General features: G+C 41.6%; 1 protein-coding gene across 1 annotated transcript; it reads left to right on the plus strand.

Moving 5' to 3' along the window:
* Positions 1 to 89: 89 nt before the first annotated feature.
* Positions 90 to 20,057, plus strand: LOC124040403 (hepatic leukemia factor-like). The gene is made up of 4 exons (XM_046357562.1): positions 90 to 467; positions 1,494 to 1,841; positions 5,828 to 6,039; positions 16,274 to 20,057. Exons 1-4 carry the CDS (start codon positions 329 to 331, stop codon positions 16,487 to 16,489), a joined length of 915 nt encoding a protein of 304 aa, XP_046213518.1. The 5' UTR covers positions 90 to 328; the 3' UTR covers positions 16,490 to 20,057.
* Positions 20,058 to 20,317: the final 260 nt, after the last annotated feature.

Consider the following 20,317-nt stretch of genomic DNA (forward strand, 5'->3'; position numbering starts at 1 on the left):
ACACACACGAGAGAGAGAGCGATAGAGAGAGAGATAAAATGGGCGGTATCTCAGGGTTTGACGTCACATATCTCGGTTTTCACATGGTATGAATGGGTGAACGGGACAAGGCTATCTCTGCCTTCTACTGTAGACTACAGAGCTATTGGAATAGCAGGTGTCACTGGAACCAGCTTTTCCCACTGGGTTTTATATCGGCAGTTGTTGAGGTCGAAATCGACCTGTGATTTCGATTTATTTTTTTCGATACAGTTGAACGTTTTGGATTTTGTATTAGCCCACCAGGAGCAGGTTAAGTGATTTTTTTTGACAGCTGAAGGGAGGCGAGATGGATAAAATAGTGTCCAGACATCTCCCGGGGAATCCAAGGTTTCTACCTATGTCGAATCACTGGGTATTGAAGTCTCTACTGGAGAACCCCATGAAACTACCCCTCCTCCTCCAACAACATGAACAACAACATGAAGGTAAAAACAGCCTATATTTGTTTTACTCTGTTCTATTCTATTCCTTTCTATTCTAGAATATATAATTACTTATCTCAAACTTAAATTGCCTTTATTTCTATAGAGACAATTTGTTTATTTACATTATTTATTTATATATTGAATAGTTTATTGGAAAATCTACTAGTATCTATGGACTCGCTTTGCTCCAGATAGATAGCGTAAATAATGCATGTTGAACTATTCTCTAAAGGCCTATAGCCAACATTAATTTTTTAGAAATCTTCGATCAAATTGATAATGATTTGCTTCAGCGTCCTTACCTATCGAAATACAGGCATATGGATATAGTTCATATAAGGTTACTATATACGTGGGTGCCTGTCTGTATGTGCCCAAACCGGCTCCACTAGTAGGCCTACAGTAGCTATGTTTTCTGATATTAGTCACCTGACAACACTTGACAAATTCCTTAGCTAGCAATTAACTAACCACACTACTCCTTATTATTCCTACATGAATGTATTGAATTATATAGCGAGCCCCAGTAATCAGTGATGTATGTTGATGCAATGGATTGATTGATTGAAAGTATGATCATTGGAGAGGTAGTGATGTAGCAATAGATATTGTTATTGAAGTAACTTTATCAAAGCTGGTTTCACTTCCGAATTTCAGCTTTTTTTGCTCCTCATAACCAGTTATCCAAACCAGTTAACCGTGAAGATGAGCTGCTGCAAACCATGGAGGATACTTTAGTCTCCCAAATAACAGATGCAATAAATAGATGCTGCACTTTCAATACTAGCATAGCACTTTCAATACTAGCATAGCACTTTCAATACTAGCATAGCACTTTCAATACTAGCATAGCACTTTCAATACTAGCATAGAAGCCTCACGACTGTGCAGCACTTTATTTTACTGTTTCTGTAATCTAATTTCTGTACCTCGAAGTAAAGTGCTACCATTGTATGTATAGATGAGCGTTGTTTTTTTGGTGCCTTGGTACTTACTGTGGACCCCCCCATCCCATGTTCTCTTTAGGATTTGAGAAGGAGCAAGAGAAGGAGAAGAAGTTGGATGAGGAGAGAAGTGCCCCCCAGTCAGCCTTCCTGGGGCCCACGCTGTGGAACAAGACTCTCCCATACGATGGAGACAACTTCCAGCTGGAGTACATGGATCTGGACGAGTTCCTGTCGGAAAACGGCCTCCCCTCTGAACTCACCACCTCCACCCACCCCAACCAGTACCAATCACAGTCCCAGCACCAGACGCCAATCATGTCACAAGCCTTGCCCTCGGTGATCGACCTTAGCAACCATGCCAGCGCATCCACGTCGGTACACACAAGCATGGGCGCACAGAACTGTCTCCCTAGCCTCGCCAGAGCAGGTGTGTAAAACACACACACACACACACACACACACACACACACACACACACACACACACACACACACACACACACACACACACACACACACACACACACACACACACACACACACACACACACACACACACACACACACACACACACACACACACACACACACACACACACAAGGAAAAAAGGATAACACCCACATCCTCTGTTTGTCTGTACAGAGAACATCTGAAAGACAATTCTAGCTCATATAATACAATATCAACCACAGCTCAGGAAGAATAAAGTAGGACTACTACTTAGGTTTCGTAGAAGAGGCCTCAAACCCAGAATGGAAAAGGTGTGAAATTCAGATGTTGTGATGACGTGACCCGTGTGTGTGTGTTTCCTCTGTCTATGCCCCTAATCGAAAGGTTATGGGTTCGAATCATCGAGCCGACAAGGTGAAACATCTGCCCGATGTGCCCTTAAGCAAGGCACTTACCCCTAATTTCTCCAGGCTTTAATGGCAGACCCAGGTCACGACCCCACTAGCTCAACTAATTAGCGTACTGTTCTGTTCTTTAGTCACTCATTTTAAGCACCTCTGTTTTGATAGGCAGGTCTTAGACACTTCTGAAAAGCATAGCTTTCCTTGTCTTGATTTAAGTTAAATCTTCCCCCTGGAGGTCAAATCCCTCACTTTATATCCCTTCAGCTGTTGATTAGCAGGTTCTGAGAGGCAGCTGTTGATTAGCATGTTCTGAGGGGCAGGTTCTGAGGGGCAGCTGTTGATTAGCAGGTTCTGAGGGGCAGCTGATGATTAGCAGGTTCCGAGGGCCAGCTGTTGATTAGCAGGTTCTGAGGGGCAGGTTCTGAGGGCCAGCTGTTGATTAGCAGGTTCTGAGGGGCAGCTGTTGATTAGCAGGTTCTGAGGGGCAGCTGTTGATTAGCAGGTTCTGAGGGGCAGCTGTTGATTAGCAGGTTCCGAGGGCCAGCTGTTGATTAGCAGGTTCTGAGAGGCAGCTGTTGATTAGCAGGTTCTGAGGGGCAGGTTCTGAGGGGCAGCTGTTGATTAGCAGGTTCTGAGGGGCAGCTGTTGATTAGCAGGTTCCGAGGGCCAGCTGTTGATTATCAGGTTCTGAGAGGCAGCTGTTGATTAGCAGGTTCTGAGGGGCAGCTGTTGATTAGCAGGTTCTGAGGGGCAGCTGTTGACTAGCAGGTTCTGAGAGGCAGCTGTTGATTAGCAGGTTCTGAGGGGCAGCTGTTGATTAGCAGGTTCTGAGGGGCAGCTGTTGATTAGCAGGTTCCCGAGGGCCAGCTGTTGATTAGCAGGTTCTGAGGGCCAGCTGTTGATTAGCAGGTTCTGAGAGGTAGCTGTTGACTAGCAGGTTCTGAGGGCCAGCTGTTGATTATCAGGTTCTGAGAGGCAGCTGTTGATTAATAGGTTCTGAGGGGCAGCTGTTGATTATCAGGTTCTGAGGGCCAGCTGTTGATTAGCAGGTTCTGAGAGGTAGCTGTTGACTAGCAGGTTCTGAGGGCCAGCTGTTGATTATCAGGTTCTGAGAGGCAGCTGTTGATTAATAGGTTCTGAGAGGCAGCTGTTGATTAATAGGTTCTGAGGGGCAGCTGTTGATTATCAGGTTCTGAGGGGCAGCTGTTGATTAGCAGATTCTGAGAGGCAGCTGTTAATTATCAGGTTCTGAGAGGCAGCTGTTGATTAGCAGATTCTGAGGGGCAGCTGTTGATTAGCAGATTCTGAGAGGCAGCTGTTAATTATCAGGTTCTGAGAGGCAGCTGTTGATTATCAGGTTCTGAGAGGCAGCTGTTAATTATCAGGTTCTGAGGGGCAGCTGTTGATTAGCAGATTCTGAGGGCAGCTGTTGATTAATAGGTTCTGAGGGGCAGCTGTTGATTAATAGGTTCTGAGGGGCAGCTGTTGATTATCAGGTTCTGAGGGGCAGCTGTTGATTAATAGGTTCTGAGGGGCAGCTGTTGATTATCAGGTTCTGAGGGGTAGCTGTTGATTAATAGGTTCTGAGGGGCAGCTGTTGATTAGCAGGTTCTGAGAGGCAGCTGTTGACTAGCAGGTTCTAAGGGGTAGCTGTTGATTAATAGGTTCTGAGGGGCAGCTGTTGATTATCAGGTTCTGAGAGGCAGCTGTTGACTAGCAGGTTCTGAGAGGCAGCTGTTGACTAGCAGGTTCTAAGGGGTAGCTGTTGATTCATAGGTTCTGAGGGGCAGCTGTTGATTATCAGGTTCTGAGAGGCAGCTGTTGATTATCAGGTTCTGAGAGGCAGCTGTTGATTATCAGGTTCTGAGGGGTAGCTGTTGATTAGCAGCTTCTTAGAGGCAGCTGTTGATTATCAGGTGCTATACACACACAGTTCTAATAAAGCATACATTGCCTTCTCGTGATTTATGAAATCTTCACACTGGGGCTGGAAGTCAAATATTTATTGGAAGTCATATTTCCCAGTACATCTGAGCTGAACTACGTATAGATCTATCTACATTGCATTCGGAGAGTTTTCAGACCCCTTCACTTTTCCACGTTTTGTTACCTTACAGCCTTACTTATTCTGTAACATACAGCCTTATATGTTTTTTTCTTCTTATCAATCTACACACAATACCTCACAATAACAAAGTAAAAACAGGTTTTTACAATAATAATAATAAAAAATATTTATTTACATATTTATTTGAACCTTTGCTATGAGACTCAAAATTGAGCTCAGGTACATCCTGTTTTCATTGATCATCCTTTATTGAGATGTTTCTACAACTGGTTGGAGTCCACCTGAGGTAAATTCAATTGATTGGACTCAAGGCTGTAATCGCTGCCAAAGGTGCCTCAACGAAGTACTGAGTAAAGGGTCTGAATACTTAAGTAAATGTGAGATTTCTATTTGATTTATTATTATTAATGTGCAATATCAATGTCTTAAACCCTGTTTTTGGTTTGTCATTATGGGGTATCGTGTAGATTGATGAGGGGGAAAACTATTCAATCCATTTTAGAATAAGGCTGTAACCTAACAAGTTTTGCGAATGCACTGTATATGTCTCAGGCATCAGTGTAATTCATCTCGTCCACCAGCTGTCTCTCTCTCTCGCTCTCTCTGGTAGCAATTGAGCCTGGGGACGAGGTTAGTTAGGTAAGTATTTAAGCCTTTGACAAATAAGCCCGGTCCGAGCCAGAACAGCCCATAGGGACAGGGACCTGTCTCCTGTTTCTGTAGTGTAAGGCAGCTTGATGAACAAGTAAACTGCCTGTACAGGTCACTAGTTAGAGTGTGAAGGCTATAAGGTTCTCTATACAACTATTCTACCTCTGCTCATGTTAGGGAAGGGCCTAGTCGTCACATCAGGTTCAGATTGAGGTTGAGATGTAATTTGAACACTGAAAAGGAGCAGGGGCCTCTGGCACTATCGCTTTCGCCCATCTCACACCAGCTGGCCTCCAGCCTCAGGCCCACTCAATGCAAATCAATACTTACATGCATAATGCTTGTGTAAGGACAGTGGTCAGAGATAGATGAATACAGACTTACATAAATCCTGTCCACATAACCATTTTCGAACCAGTGTTTTTCTGTCCAGTAGTTAGTTCTGGATGGGAAATGGAGGGGGAAGACGAGGGGTGAGTATGTAGGTACTCACGAGGTACTAGATGTTTCACAGACGGGCAAACTTTGGTTTAGGCTGTGAGTTATCTTTGTGTCTTGTGCCCCCCAGTGGCTGCAGTTTGTCACTACTACTGGAAACATTACAATGACAATGTGACTATTCATGGTGCAAGGAATAAAAACGCACTACTTTCACCTTGTCACAATGATTTAGCTCAAGTTTAACTTTTATCTTGAATGTCTTCAGAATAGTGCACTAAACCACCAACCCTCCCCCTGAAAAAATATGTAGTGGTAATTTCTCTAATTCTATCAAATACATTTCTATAACCTACTTCCATGTATCTAACATCCTTCTGTCCTCCTACTCTCCCTCACCAGCCCTGCCGTCCAGAAACACTCCCAGCCCCATCGACCCAGAGTCCATCCAGGTGCCGGTGAGCTATGTGCCTGACCCTGCTGACTTGGTTTTGTCCAGCGTACCGGGACAGGAGATGTTCGACCCCCGCAAACGCAAGTTTGCCCCCGAGGAGCTCAAACCACAGCCCATGTTCAAGAAGGCCCGCAAGGTGTTATTGCCAGATGACTTGAAGGTGTGTGTGTGTGTCTCTCTGTGTCTCTAATCTATCAGACTATCTGTGTTATCCCTGATTATGAAACAGGTAGATCCGGCCATCTTCTGTTATTGATGAATAGATGAATAAATGATAATCACACTGAGTGAATGGCATGTAGTTAGTGTAGTAGACTATAGTGTGTAGTAGGCTATAGTGTGTAGTAGGCTATAGTGTGTAGTAGGCTATAGTGTGTAGTAGACTATAGTGTGTAGTAGGCTATAGTGTGTAGTAGGCTATAGTGTGTAGTAGGCTATAGTGTGTAGTAGACTATAGTGTGTAGTAGGCTATAGTGTGTAGTAGGCTATAGTGTGTAGTAGGCTATAGTGTGTAGTAGGCTATAGTGTGTAGTAGACTATAGTGTGTAGTAGGCTATAGTGTGTAGTAGGCTATAGTGTGTAGTAGACTATAGTGTGTAGTAGGCTATAGTGTGTAGTAGACTATAGTGTGTAGTGTGTAGTAGGCTATAGTGTGTAGTACTATAGTGTGTAGTAGGCTATAGTGTGTAGTAGGCTATAGTGTGTAGTAGGCTATAGTGTGTAGTAGGCTATAGTGTGTAGTAGGCTATAGTGTGACTATAGTGTGTAGTAGTAGGCTATAGTGTGTAGTAGGCTATAGTGTGTAGTAGGCTATAGTGTGTAGTAGGCTATAGTGTGTAGTAGACTATAGTGTGTAGTAGGCTATAGTGTGTAGTAGGCTATAGTGTGTAGTAGGCTATAGTGTGTAGTAGGCTATAGTGTGTAGTAGGCTATAGTGTGTAGTAGACTATAGTGTGTAGTAGGCTATAGTGTGTAGTAGGCTATAGTGTGTAGTAGACTATAGTGTGTAGTAGGCTATAGTGTGTAGTAGGCTATAGTGTGTAGTAGACTATAGTGTGTAGTAGGCTATAGTGTGTAGTAGGCTATAGTGTGTAGTAGGCTATAGTGTGTAGTAGGCTATAGTGTGTAGTAGACTATAGTGTGTAGTAGACTATAGTGTGTAGTAGGCTATAGTGTGTAGTAGGCTATAGTGTGTAGTAGGCTATAGTGTGTAGTAGGCTATAGTGTGTAGTAGGCTATAGTGTGTAGTAGACTATAGTGTGTAGTAGGCTATAGTGTGTAGTAGGCTATAGTGTGTAGTAGGCTATAGTGTGTAGTAGGCTATAGTGTGTAGTAGACTATAGTGTGTAGTAGACTATAGTGTGTAGTAGGCTATAGTGTGTAGTAGACTATAGTGTGTAGTAGGCTATAGTGTGTAGTAGACTATAGTGTGTAGTAGACTATAGTGTGTAGTAGGCTATAGTGTGTAGTAGGCTATAGTGTGTAGTAGACTATAGTGTGTAGTAGGCTATAGTGTGTAGTAGGCTATAGTGTGTAGTAGGCTATAGTGTGTAGTAGACTATAGTGTGTAGTAGACTATAGTGTGTAGTAGGCTATAGTGTGTAGTAGGCTATAGTGTGTAGTAGACTATAGTGTGTAGTAGGCTATAGTGTGTAGTAGGCTATAGTGTGTAGTAGGCTATAGTGTGTAGTAGGCTATAGTGTGTAGTAGACTATAGTGTGTAGTAGACTATAGTGTGTAGTAGGCTATAGTGTGTAGTAGGCTATAGTGTGTAGTAGGCTATAGTGTGTAGTAGGCTATAGTGTGTAGTGTAGTAGACTATAGTGTGTAGTAGACTATAGTGTGTAGTAGGCTATAGTGTGTAGTAGGCTATAGTGTGTAGTAGGCTATAGTGTGTAGTAGACTATAGTGTGTAGTAGGCTATAGTGTGTAGTAGACTATAGTGTGTAGTAGACTATAGTGTGTAGTAGGCTATAGTGTGTAGTAGACTATAGTGTGTAGTAGGCTATAGTGTGTAGTAGGCTATAGTGTGTAGTAGACTATAGTGTGTAGTAGACTATAGTGTGTAGTAGGCTATAGTGTGTAGTAGGCTATAGTGTGTAGTAGGCTATAGTGTGTAGTAGGCTATAGTGTGTAGTAGACTATAGTGTGTAGTAGGCTATAGTGTGTAGTAGGCTATAGTGTGTAGTAGGCTATAGTGTGTAGTAGACTATAGTGTGTAGTAGACTATAGTGTGTAGTAGGCTATAGTGTGTAGTAGGCTATAGTGTGTAGTTAGTGTAGTAGACTATAGTGTGTAGTAGACTATAGTGTGTAGTAGACTATAGTGTGTAGTAGGCTATAGTGTGTAGTAGGCTATAGTGTGTAGTAGACTATAGTGTGTAGTAGGCTATAGTGTGTAGTAGACTATAGTGTGTAGTAGTGTAGTATAGTGTGTAGTAGGCTATAGTGTGTAGTAGGCTATAGTGTGTAGTTAGTGTAGTAGACTATAGTGTGTAGTAGACTATAGTGTGTAGTAGACTATAGTGTGTAGTAGGCTATAGTGTGTAGTAGGCTATAGTGTGTAGTAGGCTATAGTGTGTAGTAGGCTATAGTGTGTAGTAGGCTATAGTGTGTAGTAGGCTATAGTGTGTAGTAGGCTATAGTGTGTAGTAGGCTATAGTGTGTAGTAGGCTATAGTGTGTAGTAGACTATAGTGTGTAGTAGGCTATAGTGTGTAGTAGGCTATAGTGTGTAGTAGGCTATAGTGTGTAGTAGGCTATAGTGTGTAGTAGACTATAGTGTGTAGTAGGCTATAGTGTGTAGTAGGCTATAGTGTGTAGTAGACTATAGTGTGTAGTAGGCTATAGTGTGTAGTAGGCTATAGTGTGTAGTAGACTATAGTGTGTAGTAGGCTATAGTGTGTAGTAGGCTATAGTGTGTAGTAGGCTATAGTGTGTAGTAGGCTATAGTGTGTAGTAGACTATAGTGTGTAGTAGACTATAGTGTGTAGTAGGCTATAGTGTGTAGTAGGCTATAGTGTGTAGTAGGCTATAGTGTGTAGTAGGCTATAGTGTGTAGTAGGCTATAGTGTGTAGTAGACTATAGTGTGTAGTAGGCTATAGTGTGTAGTAGGCTATAGTGTGTAGTAGGCTATAGTGTGTAGTAGGCTATAGTGTGTAGTAGACTATAGTGTGTAGTAGACTATAGTGTGTAGTAGGCTATAGTGTGTAGTAGACTATAGTGTGTAGTAGGCTATAGTGTGTAGTAGACTATAGTGTGTAGTAGACTGTAGTTAGTGTAGTAGGCTATAGTGTGTAGTAGGCTATAGTGTGTAGTAGACTATAGTGTGTAGTAGGCTATAGTGTGTAGTAGGCTATAGTGTGTAGTAGGCTATAGTGTGTAGTAGACTATAGTGTGTAGTAGACTATAGTGTGTAGTAGGCTATAGTGTGTAGTAGGCTATAGTGTGTAGTAGACTATAGTGTGTAGTAGGCTATAGTGTGTAGTAGGCTATAGTGTGTAGTAGGCTATAGTGTGTAGTAGGCTATAGTGTGTAGTAGACTATAGTGTGTAGTAGACTATAGTGTGTAGTAGGCTATAGTGTGTAGTAGGCTATAGTGTGTAGTAGGCTATAGTGTGTAGTAGGCTATAGTGTGTAGTAGACTATAGTGTGTAGTAGACTATAGTGTGTAGTAGGCTATAGTGTGTAGTAGGCTATAGTGTGTAGTAGGCTATAGTGTGTAGTAGACTATAGTGTGTAGTAGGCTATAGTGTGTAGTAGACTATAGTGTGTAGTAGACTATAGTGTGTAGTAGGCTATAGTGTGTAGTAGACTATAGTGTGTAGTAGGCTATAGTGTGTAGTAGGCTATAGTGTGTAGTAGACTATAGTGTGTAGTAGACTATAGTGTGTAGTAGGCTATAGTGTGTAGTAGGCTATAGTGTGTAGTAGGCTATAGTGTGTAGTAGGCTATAGTGTGTAGTAGACTATAGTGTGTAGTAGGCTATAGTGTGTAGTAGGCTATAGTGTGTAGTAGGCTATAGTGTGTAGTAGACTATAGTGTGTAGTAGACTATAGTGTGTAGTAGGCTATAGTGTGTAGTAGGCTATAGTGTGTAGTTAGTGTAGTAGACTATAGTGTGTAGTAGACTATAGTGTGTAGTAGACTATAGTGTGTAGTAGGCTATAGTGTGTAGTAGGCTATAGTGTGTAGTAGACTATAGTGTGTAGTAGGCTATAGTGTGTAGTAGACTATAGTGTGTAGTAGACTATAGTGTGTAGTAGGCTATAGTGTGTAGTAGGCTATAGTGTGTAGTTAGTGTAGTAGACTATAGTGTGTAGTAGACTATAGTGTGTAGTAGACTATAGTGTGTAGTAGGCTATAGTGTGTAGTAGACTATAGTGTGTAGTAGGCTATAGTGTGTAGTAGACTATAGTGTGTAGTAGGCTATAGTGTGTAGTAGGCTATAGTGTGTAGTTAGTGTAGTAGACTATAGTGTGTAGTAGACTATAGTGTGTAGTAGACTATAGTGTGTAGTAGGCTATAGTGTGTAGTAGGCTATAGTGTGTAGTAGACTATAGTGTGTAGTAGGCTATAGTGTGTAGTAGGCTATAGTGTGTAGTTAGTGTAGTAGACTATAGTGTGTAGTAGACTATAGTGTGTAGTAGGCTATAGTGTGTAGTAGGCTATAGTGTGTAGTTAGTGTAGTAGACTATAGTGTGTAGTAGACTATAGTGTGTAGTAGACTATAGTGTGTAGTAGGCTATAGTGTGTAGTAGGCTATAGTGTGTAGTAGACTGTAGTGTGTAGTAGGCTATAGTGTGTAGTAGACTATAGTGTGTAGTAGGCTATAGTGTGTAGTAGGCTATAGTGTGTAGTAGGCTATAGTTAGTGTAGTAGGCTATAGTGTGTAGTAGACTATAGTGTGTAGTAGGCTATAGTGTGTAGTAGACTGTAGTTAGTGTAGTAGGCTATAGTGTGTAGTAGACTATAGTGTGTAGTAGGCTATAGTGTGTAGTAGACTATAGTGTGTAGTAGGCTATAGTGTGTAGTAGGCTATAGTGTGTAGTAGGCTATAGTGTGTAGTAGGCTATAGTGTGTAGTAGACTATAGTGTGTAGTAGGCTATAGTGTGTAGTAGACTATAGTGTGTAGTAGACTATAGTGTGTAGTAGGCTATAGTGTGTAGTAGGCTATAGTGTGTAGTAGACTATAGTGTGTAGTAGGCTATAGTTAGTGTAGTAGACTATAGTGTGTAGTAGGCTATAGTGTGTAGTAGACTATAGTGTGTAGTAGGCTATAGTGTGTAGTAGGCTATAGTGTGTAGTAGGCTATAGTTAGTGTAGTAGGCTATAGTGTGTAGTAGACTATAGTGTGTAGTAGGCTATAGTGTGTAGTAGGCTATAGTGTGTAGTAGGCTATAGTGTGTAGTTAGTGTAGTAGGCTATAGTGTGTAGTAGACTATAGTGTGTAGTAGGCTATAGTGTGTAGTAGGCTATAGTGTGTAGTAGACTATAGTGTGTAGTAGGCTATAGTGTGTAGTAGACTATAGTGTGTAGTAGGCTATAGTGTGTAGTAGGCTATAGTGTGTAGTAGGCTATAGTTAGTGTAGTAGGCTATAGTGTGTAGTAGACTATCGTGTGTAGTAGGCTATAGTGTGTAGTAGACTGTAGTTAGTGTAGTAGGCTATAGTGTGTAGTAGACTATAGTGTGTAGTAGGCTATAGTGTGTAGTAGACTATAGTGTGTAGTAGGCTATAGTGTGTAGTAGGCTATAGTGTGTAGTAGGCTATAGTGTGTAGTAGGCTATAGTGTGTAGTAGACTATAGTGTGTAGTAGGCTATAGTGTGTAGTAGACTATAGTGTGTAGTAGACTATAGTGTGTAGTAAATGTAAATGTAGGCTATAGTGTGTAGTAGACTATAGTGTGTAGTAGGCTATAGTTAGTGTAGTAGACTATAGTGTGTAGTAGGCTATAGTGTGTAGTAGGCTATAGTGTGTAGTAGGCTATAGTGTGTAGTAGGCTATAGTTAGTGTAGTAGACTATAGTGTGTAGTAGGCTATAGTGTGTAGTAGGCTATAGTGTGTAGTAGGCTATAGTGTGTAGTAGGCTATAGTGTGTAGTAGGCTATAGTGTGTAGTAGACTATAGTGTGTAGTAGGCTATAGTTAGTGTAGTAGACTATAGTGTGTAGTAGGCTATAGTGTGTAGTAGGCTATAGTGTGTAGTAGGCTATAGTGTGTAGTAGGCTATAGTGTGTAGTAGACTATAGTGTGTAGTAGACTATAGTGTGTAGTAGGCTATAGTGTGTAGTAGGCTATAGTGTGTAGTAGACTATAGTGTGTAGTAGGCTATAGTGTGTAGTAGACTATAGTGTGTAGTAGACTATAGTGTGTAGTAGGCTATAGTGTGTAGTTAGTGTAGTAGGCTATAGTGTGTAGTAGGCTATAGTGTGTAGTAGGCTATAGTGTGTAGTAGGCTATAGTGTGTAGTAGGCTATAGTGTGTAGTAGACTATAGTGTGTAGTAGACTATAGTGTGTAGTAGGCTATAGTGTGTAGTAGACTATAGTGTGTAGTAGACTATAGTGTGTAGTAGGCTATAGTGTGTAGTAGACTATAGTGTGTAGTAGACTATAGTGTGTAGTAGGCTATAGTGTGTAGTTAGTGTAGTAGGCTATAGTGTGTAGTAGGCTATAGTGTGTAGTTAGTGTAGTAGACTATAGTGTGTAGTAGACTATAGTGTGTAGTAGGCTATAGTGTGTAGTAGGCTATAGTGTGTAGTAGGCTATAGTGTGTAGTAGGCTATAGTGTGTAGTAGACTATAGTGTGTAGTAGACTATAGTGTGTAGTAGGCTATAGTGTGTAGTAGACTATAGTGTGTAGTAGACTATAGTGTGTAGTAGGCTATAGTGTGTAGTAGACTATAGTGTGTAGTAGACTATAGTGTGTAGTAGGCTATAGTGTGTAGTTAGTGTAGTAGGCTATAGTGTGTAGTAGGCTATAGTGTGTAGTTAGTGTAGTAGACTATAGTGTGTAGTAGACTATAGTGTGTAGTAGGCTATAGTGTGTAGTAGGCTATAGTGTGTAGTAGGCTATAGTGTGTAGTAGGCTATAGTGTGTAGTTAGTGTAGTAGACTATAGTGTGTAGTAGACTATAGTGTGTAGTAGGCTATAGTGTGTAGTAGACTATAGTGTGTAGTAGGCTATAGTGTGTAGTTAGTGTAGTAGGCTATAGTGTGTAGTAGGCTATAGTGTGTAGTTAGTGTAGTAGACTATAGTGTGTAGTAGACTATAGTGTGTAGTAGGCTATAGTGTGTAGTAGGCTATAGTGTGTAGTAGGCTATAGTGTGTAGTAGGCTATAGTGCTATAGGCTATAGTGTGTAGTAGACTATAGTGTGTAGTAGGCTATAGTGTGTAGTAGGCTATAGTGTGTAGTAGGCTATAGTGTGTAGTAGGCTATAGTGTGTAGTAGGCTATAGTGTGTAGTAGGCTATAGTGTGTAGTAGCTATAGTGTGTAGTAGGCTATAGTGTGTAGTAGGCTATAGTGTGTAGTAGGCTATAGTGTGTAGTAGGCTATAGTGTGTAGTAGGCTATAGTGTGTAGTAGGCTATAGTGTGTAGTAGGCTATAGTGTGTAGTAGGCTATAGTGTGTAGTAGGCTATAGTGTGTAGTAGGCTATAGTGTGTAGTAGGCTATAGTGTGTAGTAGGCTATAGTGTGTAGTAGGCTATAGTGTGTGTAGGCTATAGTGTGTAGTAGGCTATAGTGTGTAGTAGGCTATAGTGTGTAGTAGGCTATAGTGTGTAGTAGGCTATAGTGTGTAGTAGACTATAGTGTGTAGTAGGCTATAGTGTGTAGTAGACTATAGTGTGTAGTAGGCTATAGTGTGTAGTAGACTATAGTAGTGTAGTAGGCTATAGTGTGTAGTAGACTATAGTGTGTAGTAGGCTATAGTGTGTAGTAGGCTATAGTGTGTAGTAGGCTATAGTGTGCTAGGCTATAGTGTGTAGTAGGCTATAGTGTGTAGTAGGCTATAGTGTGTAGTAGGCTATAGTGTGTAGTAGGCTATAGTGTGTAGTAGGCTATAGTGTGTAGTAGACTATAGTGTGTAGTAGGCTATAGTGTGTAGTAGGCTATAGTGTGTAGTAGGCTATAGTGTGTAGTAGGCTATAGTGTGTAGTAGGCTATAGTGTGTAGTAGGCTATAGTGTGTAGTAGGCTATAGTGTGTAGTAGACTGTAGTTAGTGTAGTAGGCTATAGTGTGTAGTAGACTATAGTGTGTAGTAGGCTATAGTGTGTAGTAGACTATAGTGTGTAGTAGACTATAGTGTGTAGTAGACTATAGTGTGTAGTAGACTATAGTGTGTAGTAGACTATAGTGTGTAGTAGGCTATAGTGTGTAGTAGACTATAGTGTGTAGTAGACTATAGTGTGTAGTAGACTATAGTGTGTAGTAGGCTATAGTGTGTAGTAGACTATAGTGTGTAGTTAGAGTAGTAGGCTATAGTGTGTAGTAGACTTAGTGTGTAGTAGGCTATAGTGTGTAGTAGGCTATAGTGTGTAGTAGGCTATAGTGTGTAGTAGGCTATAGTGTGTAGTAGACTATAGTGTGTAGTAGGCTATAGTGTGTAGTAGACTATAGTGTGTAGTTAGTGTAGTAGGCTATAGTGTGTAGTAGACTGTAGTTAGTGTAGTAGGCTATAGTGTGTAGTAGGCTATAGTGTGTAGTAGACTATAGTGTGTAGTAGGCTATAGTGTGTAGTAGACTATAGTGTGTAGTTAGTGTAGTAGGCTATAGTGTGTAGTAGGCTATAGTGTGTAGTAGACTATAGTGTGTAGTAGGCTATAGTGTGTAGTAGACTATAGTGTGTAGTAGGCTATAGTGTGTAGTTGACTATAGTGGGTAGTAGACTATAGTGTGTAGTAGGCTATAATTTGTTCACACAGAGCCATCAACTCTGGTTTGTTTGATTACCACGCTGCTTTCTCTCTCCCCCCCTCTCTCTCTCTCTCTCTCTCTCTCTCTCTCTCTCTCTCTCTCTCTCTCTCTCTCTCTCTCTCTCTCTCTCTCTCTCTCTCTCTCTCTCTCTCTCTGTCTCTCTTCTCACTAGCTGCTTCCATCAGCTCTCATCTGACCCTGACCCTATTTGCACCCTTCCCATTGGTCAGATCTGACCTAAGGGGTGTGTGGTCCAGATAAGAGGCTTAGCTGGTCTTGTGTTCATCCCAAGAACACCCTATGTGATTAATCTCTCTCTCTCTCTCTCTCTCTCTCTCTCTCTCTCTCTCTCTCTCTCTCTCTCTCTCTCTCTCTCTCTCTCTCTCTCTCTCTCTCTCTCTCTCTCTCTCTCTCTCTCTCTCTCTCTCTCTCTCTCTCTCTCTCTCTCTCTCTCCCTCTCTCTCTCTCTCTCTCTCTCTCTCTCTGTCTCTCTCTCTGTCTCTCTCTCTCTCTCTCTCTTCTCTCTCTCTCTCTCTCTCTCTCTCTGTCTCTCTCTCTCTCTCTCTCTCTCTCTCTCTCTCTCTCTCTCTCTCTCTCTCTCTCTCTCTCTCTCTCTCTCTCTCTCTCTCTCTCTCTCTCTCTCTCTCTCTCTCTCTCTCTCTCTCTCTCTCTCTCTCTCTCTCTCTCTCTCTCTCTCTCTCTCTCTCTCTGTCTCTCTCTCTCTCTCTCTCTCTCTCTCTCTCTCTCTCTCTCTCTCTCTCTCTCTCTCTCTCTCTCTCTCTCTCTCTCTCTCTCTCCCTCTCTACCGCTCTTCCTCTCTTTCTCCTGTTCTTTCTTTCTTTCTCTCTCTCTCTTTCATTATTTCTCTGTCTCTCTCTCTCTCTCCTCTGTCAGACTAAATGGATTTGCCTTTTTTTAAATGTATTCACATAAAGGTATATCCATGCCTGGCTTTAGTCCAGTAATTAATTGACTGAAGGCTGATTGTGTAGCCATACAAAGGTTATGGGAAAACTCCTATAGCTGCCAGACTGAGAGGAGGGGTCATTTTCTAATTGGGAGAAATCTTTCCCTGACAGTTAACATATGGGTGTGTTTTCAACACAGAAATAAGTCAATGAAAGTTGTCTAAAGCTACCAGTCCAGTTAACACGATTATATCAAATATGTGATTCTTTTTTAAATAATCATATTGCTCATCGGTAGTGTATAATTAAGCAATACGGCCCGGGGGTGTGGTATATTGCCAATATACCACGGCTAAGGGCTGATCGTCGTAGCGGCGCAACGCGGATAAACTGGTTACCAACCTAATTAGAGCAGTAAAACTAAATGTTTTGTCATACCCTTGATATATGATCTGATATACCATGGCTGTCAGCCAATCAGCATTCATGGCTCGAACCACCCAGTCTATAATTAAGTACATTTCCCCTCTTTTAATACCCGCTCTCTTCCCTTGCACCTCTCGAGCAGGATGACAGGTATTGGGTGAGGCGTAAGAAGAACAACGTGGCTGCCAAGAGGTCACGTGACGCCCGTCGACTCAAAGAAAACCAGATCGCCATCCGAGCGGGTTTCCTGGAGAAGGAGAACTCCGCCCTGAAAATGGAGGTGGCCGATCTGAGAAGAGAGCTTGGGCGCACAAAGAACATTGTGGCCGAGTACCAGGCCACACAGGGGCCTCTGTAATGGGACTGAGACAGAATACACTCACAAACATGGAGAATACACACACACACACACATGCACGCACGCACGCACGCACGCACGCACGCACGCACGCACGCACGCACGCACGCACGCACGCACACACACACACACACACACACACACACACACACACACACACACACACACACACACACACACACACACACACACACACACCCGGCCCTGTTGCCCAGGCCCTCATTCATCCCTGAACACCCCCAGAAGAGGTTGAGAGGCTGAGCTTACACCTGCCTGAGGCTACCACCCGGTCAATGTCCTCCCTGCTCGAAAACTGGCCCCACACACAACCTAGGAACTGCCTCCTACCATCTCACAACTCGTATCAAGAGATTGAAGGACAAAATTATTTAGGCTCAGTAGCACATTTCTACTCATTTTCTATACCATATATTTCATCCTCATCCATGTCTCTCTGTGATTGGCCCTTGTGAGGGAAAGCAGGTAGCTTTCTGTACCGTCTATGAGTAAGAAACGAAATGGGTTTATTTTTATTTCCGATCTGTGTGTGTTTTTCATTTGGTTATTTTCTTTCTGATGTAGTGTATCTGTCCACACGTGGCTTTTGTGTTATTTTCTGCATTTTTCATGGCTTTTTCTGTGGTGTGTTATTTTCTTATGAATGTGTATGTTGAATCTTATGTTACCTACCCTCCTCCCACTCCCTTGATTCATAACGTCTGTGAATCATCTTGTGTTAATGGTTGCTTCGGTTTTTCTCTGGTTTCCATAGTGTAAATGTCATTTGAGACGTCTCCCCCTGACGTTACCTGTCCCACTTTATCCACCTCCCTCCCCGTCTTCTTCTACAACAGATATAAGCTGTTTGTAACGTGTAAACAATCACTGCACTGCTCATACTTTAAAACCTCTCCCAGGCCTACATACCGCTAGCCTGGGTATCCGACTGTTTCTGCATTAAGCAACGCTACGTTGTTGCCTTAGTGAGGCGACAACATGGAGGATAAAGCAGAGACAGACCCGGCCGCCAGGCTATTATGATGTCAGCGTCATCGTTCTCATGTTCTTCTTATAGCAGTGTTATGTATAACAAAGGTTTGTTTCTAGTTCCTTGTCACCAGATCACTCTGTTGAACAGAACAAGTTCGGGAAGCTAAAGCAATAAGGCAGTATAAGCTCTTGGTCTCCTCTCTACCAAGCCTACTGTCACAGACACACATGGACCTGCCCTCTTTATTTTAGCACGTAACCAATTTGTAATTGCTTTTATTAGGTGATATTATGATATTTATGTCTTTACATAAAATCAGGCATGATTCTATTTGTTGTTCAAGCATTCAAATGTGAACATTATCAGCATCTGTGCAGTAGGCAATAGTTTTTATTGTGTTCGTTTTCTTTTGTCAGGCTTCTCGGTGTCATGTTCTTGTCTACAGAGGTACGGTTGTCCGTATTAGGACTGCCTCTCAGTCCTGCCGAGATTGAAAGAATTCCTGCTGAGAATGAGGCTGTCCTAATATTAACACCGTACAGATACTCTCCCCATGACCCAATGAGAGATGAATGTAACAGATGTACTACTGTATATAACAAATCAGCACAGTGTACGTTGGGCAAATTAATGGTGTTGCCGATACAGTACTTTGGAATATACCCACATCACTTTATATATCTCTTTACTACAGACCAAAAGATTACAGTATAGAAAGTACATGTTAATATATGAAAGGTTTTGTTGTTTTTACAAAGATATTCTTGTTTTTGTACAGTATTTTTTTCCGTACATATATCTCCTGTGTATTTAAAAAATGAACTATGTATATTCAGAACTTGTTCACCTCCTCAGACACTTTGCATGGGCATTACTCGAGACAACCTTAAATAGGAAAGTGACCGGCTGTTTTACAGACCATATGAAAGTGACAGGCTGTTTTACAGACCATATGAAAGTGACAGGCTGTTTTACAGACCATATGAAAGTGACAGGCTGTTTTACAGACCATATGAAAGTGACAGGCTGTTTTACAGACCATATGAAAGTGACCGGCTGTTTTACAGACCATATGAAAGTGACAGGCTGTTTTACAGACCATATGAAAGTGACCGGCTGTTTTACAGACCATATGAAAGTGACAGGCTGTTTTACAGACCATATGAAAGTGACAGGCTGTTTTACAGACCATATGAAAGTGACAGGCTGTTTTACAGACCATATGAAAGTGACAGGCTGTTTTACAGACCATATGAAAGTGACCGGCTGTTTTACAGACCATATGAAAGTGACAGGCTGTTTTACAGACCATATGAAAGTGACCGGCTGTTTTACAGACCATATGAAAGTGACAGGCTGTTTTACAGAACATATGAAAGTGACAGGCTGTTTTACAGACCATATGAAAGTGACAGGCTGTTTTACAGACCATATGAAAGTGACAGGCTGTTTTACAGACCATATGAAAGTGACAGGCTGTTTTACAGACCATATGAAAGTGACAGGCTGTTTTACAGACCATATGAAAGTGACCGGCTGTTTTACAGACCATATGAAAGTGACAGGCTGTTTTACAGACCATATGAAAGTGACCGGCTGTTTTACAGACCATATGAAAGTGACAGGCTGTTTTACAGACCATATGAAAGTGACCGGCTGTTTTACAGACCATATGAAAGTGACAGGCTGTTTTACAGACCATATGAAAGTGACAGGCTGTTTTACAGACCATATGAAAGTGACAGGCTGTTTTACAGACCATATGAAAGTGACAGGCTGTTTTACAGACCATATGAAAGTGACCGGCTGTTTTACAGACCATATGAAAGTGACAGGCTGTTTTACAGACCATATGAAAGTGACCGGCTGTTTTACAGACCATATGAAAGTGACAGGCTGTTTTACAGAACATATGAAAGTGACAGGCTGTTTTACAGACCATATGAAAGTGACAGGCTGTTTTACAGACCATATGAAAGTGACAGGCTGTTTTACAGACCATATGAAAGTGACCGGCTGTTTTACAGACCATATGAAAGTGACAGGCTATTTTACAGACCATATGAAAGTGACAGGCTGTTTTACAGACCATATGAAAGTGACAGGCTGTTTTACAGACCATATGAAAGTGACAGGCTGTTTTACAGACCATATGAAAGTGTAGTCAGTCTCACTCTTTAACCCCTCACGCCCACCACAGACAAACTCAAAACGCTTTGCTGTTTTCGTTTTGAAAAGTTGTGTATGTTTTGTTGCGTTTGTGTATGTTTCTTTGGTTTTCAGAAGCAGAAGCTCTGTAGTCTAAGAGGAAGATTGATATTGGCATCCCTTTTTTGAATTCTTATTTGTATTGTATGTAGTTTTGGCATTGAAGAAAGTCAAATCCCAACAACAAGCGCTTCTGTTATGTCTCTTCTTAATTTCTCCCTTTAGTGTGATGATTCCTACTTTCCTCTTGGTGTAGGGTTCACTAGACAGAATACTTATATGCTGATATGTTCAAATCTGTGTTTTTCCAAGTATTCCTCCCTTGTCTTTTGTTTGTTTTTCATGATCAAAATAAAACTATTGAAATCACCTGCTAGTTATGTGTTCTTTCTGATGATAAAACAAGTGGGGGTTTATTTGATTTATTTTATATTTTATTTCACCTTTATTTAACTAGTAGAGAACAAGTTCTCATTTACAACTGCGACCTGGCCAAGAATAAAGCCCAAGCAGTTTGACACATACAACAAACATACAGTCAATAATACAGTATAAAAAGTCTATATACGGTGTGTGCAAATGTAATAAGATTAGGAAGGTAAGGCGATAAATAGGCCATGGTGGCAAAG

The sequence above is a fragment of the Oncorhynchus gorbuscha genome, linkage group LG07 (assembly GCF_021184085.1).
Source record: "Oncorhynchus gorbuscha isolate QuinsamMale2020 ecotype Even-year linkage group LG07, OgorEven_v1.0, whole genome shotgun sequence".
Classification (NCBI taxonomy): domain Eukaryota; kingdom Metazoa; phylum Chordata; class Actinopteri; order Salmoniformes; family Salmonidae; genus Oncorhynchus; species Oncorhynchus gorbuscha.

Bases quoted from the DNA above. Each gene is read 5' to 3' on its own strand.
- LOC124040403 (XM_046357562.1), top strand. From the start codon at position 329: ATGGATAAAATAGTGTCCAGACATCTCCCGGGGAATCCAAGGTTTCTA. The intron at 1,842-5,827 runs GTGTGTAAAACA...CTCCCTCACCAG, and splicing joins CCCTAGCCTCGCCAGAGCAG to CCCTGCCGTCCAGAAACACT. The intron at 6,040-16,273 runs GTGTGTGTGTGT...CCTCTCGAGCAG, and splicing joins TATTGCCAGATGACTTGAAG to GATGACAGGTATTGGGTGAG.